General features: G+C 38.3%; 1 protein-coding gene and 2 long non-coding RNA genes across 4 annotated transcripts; 2 read left to right on the forward strand and 1 right to left on the reverse strand.

Moving 5' to 3' along the window:
* Positions 1 to 5,820: 5,820 nt before the first annotated feature.
* Positions 5,821 to 6,705, forward strand: LOC131333025 (uncharacterized). The gene is made up of 3 exons (XM_058367326.1): positions 5,821 to 6,128; positions 6,211 to 6,283; positions 6,429 to 6,705. Exons 1-3 carry the CDS (start codon positions 5,821 to 5,823, stop codon positions 6,441 to 6,443), a joined length of 396 nt encoding a protein of 131 aa, XP_058223309.1. The 3' UTR covers positions 6,444 to 6,705.
* A 163-nt stretch (positions 6,706 to 6,868) lies between these two features.
* On the forward strand, positions 6,869 to 11,583 carry LOC131333897 (uncharacterized). The gene is made up of 6 exons (XR_009201961.1): positions 6,869 to 7,211; positions 7,298 to 7,380; positions 7,500 to 7,545; positions 7,671 to 7,716; positions 7,850 to 7,919; positions 11,075 to 11,583. It is a non-coding gene; the product is annotated as an uncharacterized LOC131333897 (long non-coding RNA).
* A 3,074-nt stretch (positions 11,584 to 14,657) lies between these two features.
* Positions 14,658 to 16,690, reverse strand: LOC131333896 (uncharacterized). Of its 2 annotated transcripts, none has more exons than XR_009201959.1 (2): positions 16,530 to 16,690; positions 14,658 to 15,493 (listed from the first exon to the last, which is right to left on the reverse strand). It is a non-coding gene; the product is annotated as an uncharacterized LOC131333896 (long non-coding RNA). The 2 variants fall into 2 exon arrangements; XR_009201960.1 differs by having other exon boundaries at positions 14,658 to 15,595.
* Positions 16,691 to 17,143: the final 453 nt, after the last annotated feature.

Raw genomic sequence — 17,143 nt, forward strand, 5'->3', positions numbered from 1 at the left:
ATGGGCTACCACGTCCGGCCACATCGCGGTTTCCAAAACATTTCAACCTTTTCAAATGTTTCTTTTACGCACGCACACAACTCACATAATGCCACCCAAAATCGGTCATTATGTTGTTTCAAAATATTTCCTTCCTCGGAAAACGTTTCCTTTCATTAATCACACTCTAGGTGTCATGTTTCTACTTTCTCGGTTCTCGTGTCTCGTTTACATTCAAAGACTCCGCGGTAGGACATGAATCTTTCTAACAAGATCATCCAATTCTATATTACTTTAACACGCTCAATCACTACTTATAGCATAACGCCACATATACGGACGCCTTTGGAGTGTATCACTTATGCTTTATTCAAAGCACAACGCCACATGTTCGGACGTCTTTGGAGTGAAATCACTTATGCTTTATCACATACCACAAATAATACAAGCAACTCATATACGCATACTCATAACTATCTTAAAGATCAAATACGAATACTTCTAAACAAACGATAAGTACGTAAATAAAGATAACCTACTTTATACTTAGGGAAGTGAATAGAGGTATTCTACCTTACTTCTCGGCGGTAGGTCGGCTACGGAAAGTACGTCGGTGGTCGGGCGGAGTAACTTCCTACGGAGGTCTCCGGTAGCTTCGAAAGAGAAAGGTTTCTCTCAAAACTTCTACTTGACTATTACTACTACTACTTTTGGATCGAGAGGGTGGTCGAGTGGCGGTCTAGTGGCGGCTTAGGTTGAGTTTCTTGAAGAACTCAAGAACACTCAAGAACAAAGAAGAACAAAAGCAAGAACAAAGAAAGAACACTAATTTTCTAGAGAGAGAAGTTGCTAGGTGAAGGTGTGAGTTAAATGAGAAGCATGGGGTGCTATTTATAGGCAAAACTTTGGCTCCCTCTCCCTTTCTAATGGCCGGCCCTCTCTCTCTCTAAATCTCCCATGGATTTGCTCCATAACTCAATCTTTCACTTGTCAAACTTTGATTGAAAGCTTGATGGGCTAGGGTATTAGGCTTGCATGGCTAGGATTTGTACCAAGGATGGGATTTAAGGAAGATTTGTTTGGGAAGGAGGAGACAAGGGTACAAGATTTTGTGCTAAACAAATATAGAAGTACAATGGAGGTTAATGGAGGGCTAGTTTCTTAGCTGGGAAGGAAGATTCACCAAGGATTTGAAAGGATAAGGAAGGTCAAGTCAAGGTACAACCCATCTTCCTCCTTTCTTCCTTCTCTCTCTCTCTCTCTCCCTCTCTCTCTCTCTCGGCTCCTCTCTCCCTCTCTCTCTCGGCAATCTCTCTCTCTCTCTCTCTCTCTCTCTCTCAAGTACACACACACACACACACACACACACACACATATATATATATATAAAAACAAGGAAGAATAAGAAAGTACAAGATTCACAAAATCAAATATCAAATAAAGAATTACAATTTAGGCACATGTTGATTAAATAAATAAACTAGGGTACTTTGTAATCTAGGTAGATCACACCTCCCATTAAACAAATCCAATTGGGTATAAAACCCCAATACAAAATAATAAAAGAGTACTAAGGAGAATATTAGGCCTTAAAGGCTACAAGGGCTACTAAGTACTTTCAAAATAAAATTTTGGTACTTCATCACATGGGCAATTAGGGAAAAAATGACTAGTTTAATAAGCCCATGTACTTGGTTGAAAGAATAAGGCTATTACCCAATGGATAATAAATACCCTAACGGTTATCGTCCAATGGATAATAAGGTACGAGTACTTTAAATCATAATTTAAGTCTTTTAAAAGACTACATGTCCTTTTTGAAATTTACCCATGTGTTTATATATATGTACTTAGCCAAATATAATAAAGGAAAAGCTTTTGTCCAATGGGTAAAGATTACCCTAACAATCATTGTCCAATGAACAATAGTTACTAGGGTACTTTTTATAGTAAAATATTCAAAAAAGTACTTTTAAAGTAATTATAAAAGTCTACTTCCAAAAGATTATAGTACTTTGTTCAAATCTTTCAAAAATCCTTTTAATATAAAGAATTGGGTTTCTATTACCCAATGGATAATAGTTTTCCTAAAATTTATTGTCCAATGGACAAAGAATAAAACCAAATTAATAAAAGGAAATAAATAAGTAATTTCTAGAGTCGAAAAAGGTTGACTAGTCAAATCAACTTTATTGGAAGATTTTCTAGTCACATCGGTACTTTATTTGGTCAAAAAACTTTATTACCCAATGGTTACTAACTTCCCTAGCGGTTATTACCCAATGGATAATAATTTTACTTGCGGTTAATAACCATTGGACAAAAGAGTACAAGTACCTTTTATTAAAATAAAATTTTGAAAAGACTACATGTACTTTTATAATAAAAAGTTTATTAACCAATGGACAAAAATTACCCTTGTGGTTTTTAACCAATGGATAATGGAGGGGTGGGAGAATCCCCAATAATCAAAGAATAAATGTACTTTGCACATGTGTTTATAAACCCATTAAAATACTATATCCTTGTACCTATCAAAAAATATTTTAAAGTAAAGCCTATTGTCCAATGGATAAAAATTATCCTAATCATTATGGACCAATGGGTAAAGAAAAAGGTCCAAAAGGGTAAAAAGGTTCAACTAGTAACTTGGTGAGTTGGTCGCTCGGTTCCTCCGACTAGTCGGTTGGAAATTTAACTAAATTGGTCACGTAGGGTTTCTAGTCGAGAGTTTAACCAACGACCGAAATCTAACTACGACGGAAAATAACAAGAAATCATATAACACTCAAGAGAAAATAAGTAATTTAAATAAAATTCAAATATTTAACGAAATTTTTATTCACCAAAATTCAGGGTCGTTACAGTTTAGGTCATCCCCGATCTCCCACATTTCTGCCATGAGACTGACTCGAATTGGCTTCCATATTGTGATGAAAACTGCCCTGCCATTAGCCCCGGGCCCCCTGTGATCCCTAATTAGACCACTTGTTGCAGCTGTACCCATATCAAGATCTACCGCTCCATCCATGTTGACTGGATGGCAATTGGACCCGCCCCATTCCGAACGGGCCGGGTTTTTCAACTCATTTTCGGGTATAAAGTCGGGGTTAAAATTCCAAAACCCGACTAGGTTCGGGTAGGGTTCGGGGTGGAAGTACCCCGCCCTTAAACTTGTCAAGAACCCGCCCCGACATACATTTATCCTAATTTATCATTATACTTAAAATTTAATCGTTGTGTTTGGTTCGCAATTTTGGATTGAAAATTTTGAGTTAAAATGTAAAAACATGTGATTGGATGAGTTATTTCAAAAATATGTGGGACCCCTTACCGAGACTGACAGAAAAGGAAAAAAGAAAAAAACATGGATAAAAGGCAAGTTGGACAAAAGTAAAAAGAAAAACTGATGGATAAAAGGGACAAAAGTCTCCCGTTCCTCTCTCTTTCTTTAATTACTCCCTCTCTCCAGAACCAGTATTGCTATGTGCACCGACCGGAGCATAGAGAATTCGTACCGATCGGCCGCACCGGGCCTTCTTCGGCCACCGGACAGCCGATCTGAACCGTCAAAAAATTCTATAAAAAAAAACCGAGTGGGCTTACCTTAGAATCAATGACATCCAATGTGTGTAGGGTGTTTGATCTGAGCACCCATTTTTCGTGTATATATACATATATACATATATACACGAAAAATGGGTGCTCCGATCAAGCATCCTATACACCTCAGATGTCGTTGATTCTTGCATTAGCCCACTCGGTTTTTTTTTTTTGAATTTTTGGACGGCTCGGATCAGCCGTCCGGTGCCGGAGAAGACCCAGCGGTAGACATATCATTTTCGACCACGACTCATCTCTCTCTCTCGAAAATTCTTCCCAAACCTGCAATAGTCTGAATTTAAAGTCAAAAGCAGTCTTTGCCGGCCTTGGAAGTTACTTTTTGGCCCCACATGTAAATGGCATTCAAAAACAACTTTTTGAAACAAAAACTCTAAATGGCCTTCCGAACACAGTGAATATTTTTACCCTAATATTATTATCATTATACTAAAAAACCTTATATTCTTAATTTTATATTTTCACCATTATACTAAACAACACTTTTTTATAACTATTTTCTTTTATTTTGCTTTTAGATTACCAAGTTTTTTTAAATTTCTTACGGAGAGGGGTTGGGCGGGTAAACCCGTTCCCTGATCGGGGCAGGAACGGCGGTATCCAAAAAATACCCGATCAGGGTTGGGGCCATGTAATAATTTTTGAGACGGGATTGGGGTACGCAAAAACCCGCCCTGTTGCCATTCCAATTGTTGAGTATGAAAACACCTGTAGGAGGTGTTGACCAATTAACAAGAATGCTATTCCTCCTTCTCTATCTTGTTTATTTCACCGTATAAAACCATTCCCTTGATTGAGCTAAAATGAGTTTGGTGACCTACATAGGTTGGTTAGAACTCGAGTTGGAATCAAACAAACATTTGTTTATGTGACACCAAATTTGCCAACAGACAAAAGGAGAAGATGAGGCTCCAATGTACGCTAGAATGCGAGAACCAAAAATACGTGTATTTTTAGTGATGTAAACATGGAAAGGATATGCGAAGTGGAAGAGAGGGAAATCAAGATTTACCTAGATTTCAGTTGCCCGTAGACAATCATGTAAGACATGGCAAGTATCCCTGTTTGGTATCCTGATACCAAACGCAGGACGGTGTGGATTATCCCGTGTAGAAAGGCAATGTTGAACCAACTACCAAAAGAAGTGTTTGATTCGGGGGTTGCAAGGGAGTTTCCAAATCCAAGACCAGTAGGGAGGGGAAACGGTAGAAGGGGTAACTGCTGAGGATGTTCTAAGCGGAGTGGGAAGTGAATTCGCCATTGGCCCATTGCTATACTAGAGTCTAGAGTGAGTATTCCAAATGATGCGATGCGATGCGATACGGTCTCGGGGAGAACAACTGGACATTTGTTTTTTGGATGTGATTAGAGATAGTGGCAGGTAGAGCAAAGGAGATTTTGTCAAGAATCCAGTGGGTTTTGGTCCCAACATAGATCATCATATATAAAGCTAAAAGTAGATCAAATACTATTAGCAAAACATATTTTAGTTAAAAGTAATCATATGCTATTAGCAAAAGCAAAACATATTAACTGAACAGTTCCATGTGCTTGTCATATGCGGCTTTGCTTGTTTTGATTCGGCCGATCAATAGTCAAGGAGAGAGCTATTGGTTAGTTAGGATTACACGATTATCGACGGATAGAAGCAGCAATCCATTCTATCCGACAAGCGAACCAGGAAACTGTGCAGAACTCCCAGAATATATGTGTGTAATAGTGCAGGATGTATGCAAGAATTGAGTGAATAAAATAGGAGGAATTAGGTCCTATTTATATTTTATAGAGAAATAGGCACTCGCTCGGAAGAGGTAACGGTGACTGTTCGAATCCGAACAGCCACCCACCAGACGCGCCTGATCGGAAAGGAAAAGGCATCGGGCGCATTTTGTTGGCCTACGAACTACTAGTTCGATGAAAAGACACAAGAAAAGGGAAAAAAACGTTCAGGAGAAGGAATAGGTATTGGACCAAACTTAATTAATTTCTTTATATATCCATATAACAAGGGAGGGGTTTTTTTCAATATAATATTTTTCCCCAAACAAATCTCAACCCTCCATTCCTATAAATCCAATGGCCTAATTTTATCCCTCTCACAAACTAACTTTTGGATGGCATGTTTTGTAAATAATGTTCAATCCTGAGGCTTATAACTTAAATGGCATTTTGGTGAATAGAGCCCCAGGGTAATCTTCGTTCAAATTTGAAATGCAAAAAATGCACTTTAGGACTCTAGCAGACTCCTTCTCTCTCTTACTTTCCTCTTCTCTCTCTCTCTCTGAAGCCATCGTCCAAGCCAGCGAGAGAACGATTTCGTGGCCGCCGAGCTTCTCTTCTTTCCCTTCATCTGGAGCATCCCAGAAGCCCTCATCAACGCCGAGCTCTCCACCGCCTTCCCCGGCAACGGCGGCTTCGTCATCTAGGCCCACAAAGCCTTCGGCGATGATTAAAGTTTATGGTGAAGAAACCACAATTGCGGCCGCCGTCCCCCTCCTCTCCCTCCTCGGCTTCCTTCTCTCTCTGGGGTAAGAATCTCCCCATCCTCTCTGCCTTTCTACAATTTATTTTTTGATTCAGTTTTTTGGGTATTGTTTTTTGTTTTTTCAGTTTCAGCAGCAGAAACAGTAGCCGGAGGTGGCGCACCAAGTGTTTCAGAATAGGGGTTTTCTTGCGGCGTCGAGTAAGTAGCCTAACCAGGTACTTATTTTTATAGAGTTAATTCATTTAGTTTATCGACTTCACCAAGTGTTTCAAAACAAGTGGTTTACATTTGATTTGGTGTATTTTTTTTCCCTTTTAGAAAGCAGTTCAATAATTTGGAAGAGAAAGCAATTCAATAATTTGAAAAACTTGAGAAGCTTGGGGCTTGAACAGCTAGAAAAAGCAAAAAAAAAAAGGAAGCTGCATTTATTGTAACGTTTGCAAAACGGGAGCAGGAGATAGCAGAACCGAAAGTGAGAAGTCAAGCTTTTCCTGGACATTTTTGTGTGCTGTATTGTGAATGAAAGAATTTACTTTGGGATGTAGGGTTGTAACTGGTTGATGCATTTTGGAATGGGTGGCTTGAAGAATATTATTGTGTATGCTTTGTGATTATGCTTTATGTATTGTGAATAAGTTTGCTTCCAATAAAGACCAAATCAAATTAAGAGGGTTTGGAATTACTTGATTTCTAGGGCTCTAAAAGTCGGATTCATGCTTATCTATTGTGCACGTAGGGGGATTTTCTACCTACATATCAAGCCTCACTCTTAGGTATGTTGATTCCTTTTTATAAAAATTGAATTTTTTGTGGGCCCATATGATGATCTATTTTTTAAGACAAGTGTTCGATTAAATGTATGTACCACTTTGTAGCCAATTTTTGAAACCCGATTTCACTGTGACTAATTTGGAAGACCGTTTCCGGAAAAAAATGTCATTCAAAGGCTTTCAATTAAAGGTTTAAAAAGCCTAATTCTACACTGAAGCCTTCCCCAAATTATGAGTCCCTGTCGAAGTCAACATACTCCATGACCTGCCAACCCTAATAGTAGCTCGCCCAAGTCAATGTTCTCCATGACCCACCGTTGTGGGTCTCTGTTAGTTTGGCGACGTCCCGAACGCATGTAAGAGTTTGGGTCTCTCTTAGTTTGGCTTTACAAAATATTATACAGGGTTTTATTGTCATGATTTTTCATCCAAAAACAAAAAGCTAACAATAGTTGGTTGGTTGTGTTGGAGGCAGGAAGAGGAGCTGAGGAGGTGACTATTCTGTTGGGGATAAAATGATTATCTGTAAGTATTCTCCCTGACTCTATCACTCAATCAAACTTTGGAGGACTCTATATTTGTGTTCCCACCAAGTGTTTGTTTAAATTACTCAATCAAACTTTGTTTCTCTACTTTTTTTTCAGGAAAACTTGGAAAATGTGGCAAATGCAATGGCATGGAATTGTGATGGTAGTTTTTCCCTTATGCCCTGTATTGAACTTGAACTTTGGTTTGCTAACACACTGTTTCACATTAAATTTGCCTTCTTTGGTTTGCGATTCTATTTTGTTTTGAATGAATTCCATCAAATGCAGATGATTGTTGATTAGCTTCGCAACTAAATTTGAACGAAATTCAAAGGTCAGTGTGATTGCCTTTATACTTATGTTATTGTTAATTTAACCTTGCCTAGCTGGTAAAATCTATCAGTCGTGCTACAAGATAAAAACTTTTTTTTTTTTGTCTTCTAAACGATGCTTGTGGCTCCGTCTAGGCTTTCCACAGAATCGCCCTATGTTACCTCTGTTGGCCCTTTACTACCATTGTTTCAACCTGAATGCCAAGTAAGTGTGTTCGTGTTCTATCTATGTTCCACAATTATATCCCCCTGTTTTGAATGATTGTCTATGCATACTTGAATGCTATAAGGTTTGTATAATTGACTGATTAGTATGGCTCAGTTAGTTTATTGGGTTTGTTTGATTACGTATTAGTGTTGGTATGTTGATAACATCATTTGTTTGAGGAGTACGAGCATGGAATATTGACTTCACTTTTGTCCTGAGCTATCGTGTGTGAGTGGTTAGCCAAAGCCACCTTGCTATCCAAATTAGGGGTCCCTTCTAATCGATATCAGATATCCCTTCTAGGTTAGGGTTGACCCCTAACAGATTTCGTGATTTGCACAAGAGCATGACAAATTATTCTGGGTTGGGGTTGAATTTCCCTATCCATTTTCTGTCTTTTGCCATTGCTCACATCCAGGGATGGAACGTAGGGGCCAAACTTGGTTTCGTCTCTACTCTCACATCCCTTCATTACTCTTAGGAGCACAAAATGTAAGAAGAGTAGATGATTACCTAAAATTTTAATATGCAAACGAATACAAGGAATGCTATTTTGACAACATTTAGATATCAGACATTTGGAGCTATTAGACAGCGCACACCAATTCTATGTCATCCCAAATGGAATGTATGATGTTGCAACTAAATATCTGTATGTCTGTTTGCATCAAATCCTGTCTTTGCTTGCAAATTGGGTGGACTCATTTCAAGCTTAGTGAAAAAAAAAAGATTGCTTGCATGAAGGTCGGAAGACCATAGAATCATAAGTTTGGATATTGCAATTGGAGGCTGGAATATGATATTGGTGCTTATAAACCATAGAATCACAATCAAACATACACCTGAATACATTGGAAACACTCTGAATTTTTTCAAGGAAATGTACACTAAATCTACTTACTACATGATGAAGTCGATCGTTGGTCAATAGGAGGAAAAAGAGATATTGTTTAGTTTTTTTCAGAACATGTAGCATTGTGCCTAGAGGCATCGGCAATTCCTAGAGGTATATTTATGGTAACTCTCTCTCTCTCTCTCTCTCTCTCTCTCTCTCTCTCTCAATTTATAGTTTAGTGAGTTGTACCCGAGAGCCTCGCTGGAGCTACTTTCAGTCTCTAATACTTAAATCTTTTGGAACATGCTACTTTTAGTTTAGTGATTTTCCAGAATGTGTAGCATTGTGTCTTTAGGCACGGGCAATTCGTACAGGTATATTTCTGGTAACTCTCTCTCTCTCATATTTATAGTTCAGTGAGTTGTACACGAGAGCCTTGATGGAGCTATTTTCAGTCTCTAATACTTAATCTTTTGGAACACGTTATTTGGCCTAAGATGTGTGATTTTGCATCATAAATGCTCCCTTTTTTTTAATATATATGCAATCAATTTTTAGCACACATAAGCCCGTCTTAGTTTATTTATTTTTATGTTTGTGCAGAAATACCACTCATGTACGTCAAATTGCGTGGCTTCAGGTCCGTAAGTATTCACTTATTATACAGAGCACTGGCGGGTGTACTTAGATTTATACTTATGCTGTTAAATAGTAGAGCATTGATTGTGCTTGGATTTGCTTTTATGTTGTTAAATGCAGAGCACTAGCTGATGTACTTATTTGAGTAGGAAACCAATTTAGTTACTTCAGTTTCCTATTTTATTTGTCTTAAGTTCATTTCCTGAATTTGGTTTGATGGATCATGTTTGAATCCTATTCAAAAATGAAAATTCTGGGAAAAATGTAGTGTTTGTTTGGGAGAATGGTTCAAAGTAGGGTGTGATACTTAATTTAGATTGGGTTCATATGTCACTTAAAGTTAATAGTTATTGCTTCCATTGTTTGATTGTTCGCTTTAAGGGAGAGGGAATGGGTGTGTAGTGTGGATAATGTTGCAAATGGTAACGGTTTTGTGCATGTTCATAGGGGGTTTAGAGTTTGGGGATGTTGGAATGAGTCAAATTTGATTTGTAGGGTTCATTAGTATGTTTGATTGAGGTGCTATAAAATAAAGTCCTGCAACATGAATCTGATGCGTCTGTACAAAGTTAATTTTTGATTGTTGGCTTCAAAAGGGGAGACTGTAGAGGGCTGAGATGTGTAGTGCGGGATTAGGCTGTAAATGGTAACAAGTTTGGGCAATTCACAAGGGTTTAGAATTGGGGGATGTTGGAAGGAGTTGAGTTGGATATGGTGTGCTAAAAAATGAAGTTATGCAACATGAATGTGATGCATGACCTTTTTTGTCTTTCGCATTCAACTGCATTGCATGCTTTTTAAAAATTGATTTACCGCTATGGGGTATATGTGAAAATTAGGTAGAAAGTTGTTTTTTCCTCGATGCAAGGAAGCTTAAGGGGAAGAAGCGTTTTATGTGTGCACATGTATTTTCAACTTCTTATATTCACATTAGCAAAATGCTATTGCTAACGGTAGTTCATTAGGTTGAATTCCAGGTGCATGCAATTTGGAACACAATTAAAGCTGCAATCACTCCATCTATTTCAATTCTTTCCTTTTTTGTTAATTGTCTGGGAAGGTTGTAGTTGATAGAGTGAGTATTTTTTGTTTATACATGGAGAAATTATGCTAGCGTACCATGACTCTCTTTGTTTTCTCGATTTTATTTATTGGGATTTGAGCGAATTATTTTGTACATGAATGCAATGAACAAGTGGTTGGCTTGTGCCATTTGGTTGTTGTTACTAGCAATTGAAGAAATCTGGTGGCGTTCATTTTTTCATGAGTGATTAACTAGAGAATTAAGATTACCTTCCGTCGTGCCTTTAGGCATTGGTTAACCGGAGAATTAAGCTTTGCCAAGTTTTAAAATTTTTTTACATGCCTTTTGTCACTACTTTTTCTCACAAATGAAGCATATAGGGAGTTAGTTATTCCTGTGCTTAGACTTCTTCTCTAACTTTCATTTGTTGTTGATACAGTGGCTAAGGGGGAGCCACCAGAAGGATAATTGAAATTCGAATTAAGATTACCTTGCGTCGTGCACGTTGGTTAACCGGAGAATTAAGGTTTGCCAAGTTTTTAAATTTTTTTACATGCTTTTTGTCACTACTTTTTATCACAAATGAAGCATATAGGGAGTTAGTTATTCCTATGCTTAGACTTCTTCTCTAACTTTCATTTGTTGTTGATACAGTGACTAAGGGGGAGCCACAAGAAGGATAATTGAAATTCTCCAAATCTTTGACTCTACTACCTATACCGGTGGATCATTTTTATAGGTGTGTGATCAAATGCAACCACTTTCTATGCCTCTAGCTTTGGTTCTTTCGCCTTGGAAGCTGGTTCAGTTCTCTCTTTTTTTATTTTGCTTCTTTCGTAGAATTGGCTTCAGCTTCATCAATTGCTATGTTTAAGTCGTGTTCCTTATAAGGAAAAAGGATACTACCTTTCTTTACTTTGCTCCACGAAACTGGATGACCCCTGTGTGTTTGTACATGGTTTTTCTTTTGGAAAATAAAGTAAAAGGATTGAGGAGGAAAATAGCATTTTTGTAATATTTGTTGAAATGAATTCTGTAATGGTTGTTCAGTCATGAGTTAAGCCAGGCCATTGCTTGAAATTTGGTCAAATGGATAACCAACCTATATGACAGAATGCATGAATGAGATATTGATTTGAGAGTAATGTGATTATGAATAAAAACTGTGCTTAGAAGTTAATGGTAGTTCATTTTAGTTGCGTTCAAACGAAATGCACCGTGCCTTCAGGCACGGGCAATTCCTAGTATATATATATATCAGGGCGGTTTAAAGGACACCCACTCAAAACAAAGCTCAAAAGAAGCTAAAATTCAATTTTCTCCAACAGACGCCTCACTCATTTGCAGGGATTCGTGTGCATCAGATGACTTTGGACACATAAGTGTCCAAATCTATGTATACTTTCTCATCGATTAAATTGTGTACCATAAGCTTCTCCGGCTAACATTGTAACGCTCCCAATTTTGGGTACGTTAAAGAAAACATTTTATTACAAAAACAAGGTGAGTCTGGCTCATTATTACAACATAACTCTCATGAGAGTACTTTTATTACACAAGAGAAGGGAACTAAGGTTCCTAACTACAGTTCCGCCTGCTCCTCCATCTGAGCCAGCTCTTCAGCTCCCAAGGTCTCCAAGGTGTACTGCTCACCTTAATCATCTACAAAATCTGACACATTATACCAGCGTCGCCACCGATATAATATGTCAGGGTCACCGAAGGTAACACCGTGAGCTACAAAAGCTCAGCAGAACAAACTCATACCCGCTAACCCATAGTTTACAAACAACAGGTTATACAATCATCGATTTCCACATGATACATGTATATACAGCTAACAATGACACATCCATATTCGTTAATCATCATCATATACGACGAATAGTAACAATCACACATTCACATTCACTATTCAAGTATCGTTGGTGTCCATGTTTTTCTGTGTTTCTCCTACGCGACTCGTCGTAGACCGTGTCAACATTTTCACATACCAATCCATCTTTGAAAAACCATTTGTTTAACACACCCAACCTCGGTTCCGCCGTTCCGGGTTCCCGAGTATCCTCACAATGGTTCCGCCGCACCGGGTTCCCATTGGCACACAAAATCTTGCATTGGCTCCTCTCCGCGGATAACCAAGTCATACCTCACCATGGTTCCGCTATTCCGGATCTCCATTGGAACACACACAACCTCACAATGGTTCCGCTTTTCCCGGATTCCCATTGAAACACACACAACCTCACAATGGTTCCGCTTTTTCCGGATTCCCATTGGAACACACACACCCAACTCACATTATGCCACCAAAATCGATCATAATGTAGTTTCAAAAATATTTCCTTCATCGGAAAACATTTCCTTTCATTAATCACACCCTAGGTGCCATGTTTCTACTTTTTCGGTTCTCGTGTCTCGTTTACATGCAAAGACTCCGCGGTAGGACAAAAATAAGCATGAAACATTCTAACAAGATCATCCAATTCTATAATATACCACAAGTAGCACATTCGATTTATGTATGCAGGCTCATACTCCTTGGAATATCAAAATACGAATACTTCGATTCACATGGTAACGTTTTAACTTTCGAAAACCGTTCTTTCTTAAAGATCAAACAACATACGTTTTACTTGGAATAAGTAAGTAAGTGAGTAAGGATAAACTTAGAGTTAGGGGTAAGAATAATCTACCTTGATCCGAAACTAGTCGGGGCCGAATAAGATAGTTGAAAGTTTTCTACGGGCGGTGAAACTCTCAAATCTGGACCAAACTTTGGATGGCAGTAACTCGGTCAATATTTGGCCGAATATGATCGTTCTTGGGTCGAAATCGAAGCTCTCGAAGTGCTCTACAACTTTCGTGAAGGAAGTTGATCCTAGAAACTACTTTAGGTAGGAGAAAAATGGTGATAAAGGAAGAGACAGTATGCTGTCTGGAAATGAAAATCCGAGATTTTTACTGAATTTCGGATGCCAATATCTTTGTCATTTCTTCCCCGATTAGGGTGGTTCTTGGGTCTAACTTGAAGGTCTCAAAGTGCTCTACAACTTTCCCGAAGAAAGTTAGCTCTAAAAACTAACCTAAGAGGGAGAAAACTGAGGATTTTCAAAGGGCAGTAGGCTGCCTGGAAAAACAGAAATGGTTTCTAGAGAGAAGTGAGAGCAAGAAGTAAAGGTGTGAGTTGAAACTTGAGGTGAGCTTGCTATTTATAGGCAAAAGTCTTGGCTCTCTCTCCCTCCATATGGCCGGCCATATCTCTCTCTCTCTCTCCCCCATGGATTTGTTCCATTGAGTGGTCATTTCAAGTCTTAAATCAAATCCTAGCCTTCCTTCACTTGTCATTTCCATCCTAGGCCAAATCTTAGGCCATCATGAAGGGTTTTTGACTTGTCAAATCTATGGGGAGGTTGCTTGCAAGAAAGAATAAAATCATTGGCTAACTTTGTACTTTGGAAGACTAGAATGGGTTGGCATGTAGTAAATAGGCTTAAGGCTATAAATGTTGCTTGTGTAAGTAATCAAAACTCATGCACACACTCCACCCCACTCTCTCACTCTCAGCCTCTCTCTCCCTCCTAGGTACATATGTCTAGGAAAGTAAGTCTAGGATTATTAGGTTTAAGACTAGAACATAAGTGTGCATGCATGGCAAAGCTAGCCTTGCTTCCCTTGGAAGCAAAATAATGAGATTCTTTGTATGACTTGTCTTGTCATGCTTATTGGCAAGTCAAAGGTCTATTAACCAAGGGACAAAAATTTTCCTAACAATTATGGACCAAGGGGTAAAGGAATATTGGTCATAATTAGGGTTTGAAATGACTAAACATAGGAATAAAATGATTACTCCTATGGTCTAATAGTTCAATAGGGTTCGGAGGGTTTCATAAGGTTCAAAGATGGTCAAAAAGGTTCATCTAGGATTAGGGAATTGTAACTAGGTGAATCGGTAATCCGGTTCCTCCAACTAATCGGTTGGGAGCTAACTCTAATTGCCACGTAGGACTCTTAGTCAAGAAGAATATTTTTAAGGACTTAAATCTAATTATGACGGATTATAAAAATTAAAAAGAATTTTTTTTGTAGCAAATCCAAGTAATTAAAATAAAATTTAAATATTTAACGAAATTTTTATTTACCAAAAATCAGGGTCGTTACAAACATACCCTGTATCTAGCATTTTGGTCTAATGACCGGACAACATTCATGAATCAGACCCAAAATTTCTCATCACTGCAGTCGAATCAACAATTTATTTACTTCTTGCTTTTATGGTAATGGACAAAGGCAGCAGAAGGTCTGGACAAACAATACAACATGCAAGAGCTTTGAACAGCCATGTACTTCAATATTTAGCAACCCAAAGAAGTAGCTTTACAATTGCTGGTGCTCCTCCTTGTGAGGCTCCCCATAGCTTTAGCTTTCCCCCTGAGAACAAACTTCTGTGTCTTTCCAGTTGATGTTTTTGGCAAATCCTCGAAAACAACAGTCCTCGGAGCCATGTAATGAGGCAAAAGATCGCGATAGTACTTAATAATCTCAGCGCTGCTCATGTTACATCCATCCTTCAACTTCACAAATGCACAAGGCGTTTCACCCCAGTGATCGTCGGGCCTACCAACAACTGCAACCTCAAGAACCAACTGCAACCTCAAGAACCGCTGGATGGCTAAACAACACGGACTCCACCTCAATCGTGCTTATATTCTCTCCTCCCAATATGATAATGTCCTTTGACCGATCCTTTAGTTCTATATACCCATCAGGGTGTTTCACGCCCCAAGTCCCCACTTCGAAACCACCCACCTTTGATGGCTAAACAACACGGACTCCACCTCAGTGGGGACGATGATGCTGTACTTATTCTTCTTCTACTGCTGTTGTTCCTCCATAACTAAATAATAATAACGCCCTTGGAAACTTCACAAATGGTTTGCCAGCCCAAAAGAGAGAAAATTGGAGAAACCCAATACCCGGTAACGTTTCTTGATCGCGATCCACGTCACGACAGCAGAAGAGACGCAGCAGATAAATCAAGCGTCTCTTCTTTTTTTTCTCTTTCTTCCCTACCTGATTCCCGATGCGGGTTACATGTGAAAATAACCCGCTCAAAACAAGTTCGGGATATTCTAAATGCACGCCGAAATAGTCTTTGTACACCTTTATATTGGCCTAAATCCGAAAATATTACTCTTATGCTCCATTTATTTCAGGTAGAAAAAGACAAAAACAAAAACAAAGGGGGAACAAACAGGCATTCTGACTAACTTTAAAGAAATTGTCATGGAAGTATAAAAAAAATTTCAAATCAAAACTTTTAATGCAAGATTCGATTTAGCAAATATCATAACTTATATTCATAAACAAAACCAGAAACTTGTTCTACGAAATTTTTTCAAGCCTATTCATTTACAAAACCCAGTCAAGTTAATGTTAATGATCTAAAGAAAGAAAAATCAATGATCTTATACCAAATCTCCAAATGTGAGGTTGAATCAATAACCTTACTTGAATTTGAATGTTCAAATAAGGTTTTGAATACTGGTACCAGTTTTCCTTCGGGTAGGGTATGTACCGGTACTTCATATACCGAGTACCGTTTCAGATTTATTGCGACCACAATTTTATATAATTATAACTCAAAAAAATTTCTCATACCATACAATTCATCATAAAAAAAAATATTGATAAGACATCAAAATCCACATAATTGACTTCAAACTAACAAGAAAATCATATCCATCATAACAAAACACACGCAAAGTAACTTAATTGTGTATAGTGATCTATTCGTTACAAGTTTCAATCTGTATAGTGATAAACATTGAGAGAGAGAAGTAACTTAATTGTGTATAGTGATCTATTCGTTACAAGTTTCAGTCTGTATTGTGATAAACATTGAGAGAGAGAGAGAGAGCATTCGGCACGTGTTGGCTATTGGGTGTTCAGAACCGATTGAATGGGGTGTTCAAATTTAAGAGCAGAACACATACATATTAATTATCAATGCATACATACATGAAACTAGGTGTTCAAAATCAAAATCAAACTGGGTTTAACAGTGTACACGACGACCAAATAGAGTGTTGGAGCCTGGAGGGAGTACCTTCGGTTGAGGGTGGCTCAGATCCCGGCGGGCGGCGGGGACTAGCTGCGCCGACTCTGCCGTGGATGAGATTCGACGGCAACAAGCTGGGGATGAGGTGAAAAGGGAAGAACTTGAATGGTGAGTGTCTGGCTGTTCAAAAAAAAAAAGCAAATAATGGGGAGTGTTTTTGGGTTTTAGGGCTATTAATTATATAGAGAATAACAGATCAGCCAATTAGATACAGTAGACTAGATACACCGAATTGAGGGAAAAATACGGTTCAATAGTGACGTTATTTACAAAATGACCCAACATTGAAAAATATAGGCCGGAATTCCTGGCAAAAGGATCTCGTCCGGTATTTACTGAAACGGCATGTACCGAGCGGTGTCATCTGGTATTGGGACCGGTAAGATATTGAAGGGTCATGGTATTATTTACTCATCAATTCAGTATATACTGATCGGTATGAAACAATATTCACAACCTTACCGTTCAATAGTGTATATGGGAAGCAAAATCAACTCTTTAGGTAAGTAATTTGCTTAGAAATTGCAAAGCAAGAAAGAGGGTGAAGTTAAGCAAAGATTGTATATAAAGGTGGTTATGCGTGAAATAAAAGAGGATTATTC

Source organism: Rhododendron vialii, chromosome 7a (genome assembly GCF_030253575.1).
Source record: "Rhododendron vialii isolate Sample 1 chromosome 7a, ASM3025357v1".
NCBI classification, from domain to species: domain Eukaryota; kingdom Viridiplantae; phylum Streptophyta; class Magnoliopsida; order Ericales; family Ericaceae; genus Rhododendron; species Rhododendron vialii.

Excerpts from the sequence above, each read along its gene's own strand:
- LOC131333025 (XM_058367326.1), top strand. The coding sequence starts at position 5,821 with ATGCACTTTAGGACTCTAGCAGACTCCTTCTCTCTCTTACTTTCCTCT. Across the intron at positions 6,129-6,210 it reads GGCTTCCTTCTCTCTCTGGG|TTTCAGCAGCAGAAACAGTA; the intron begins GTAAGAATCTCC and ends TTGTTTTTTCAG.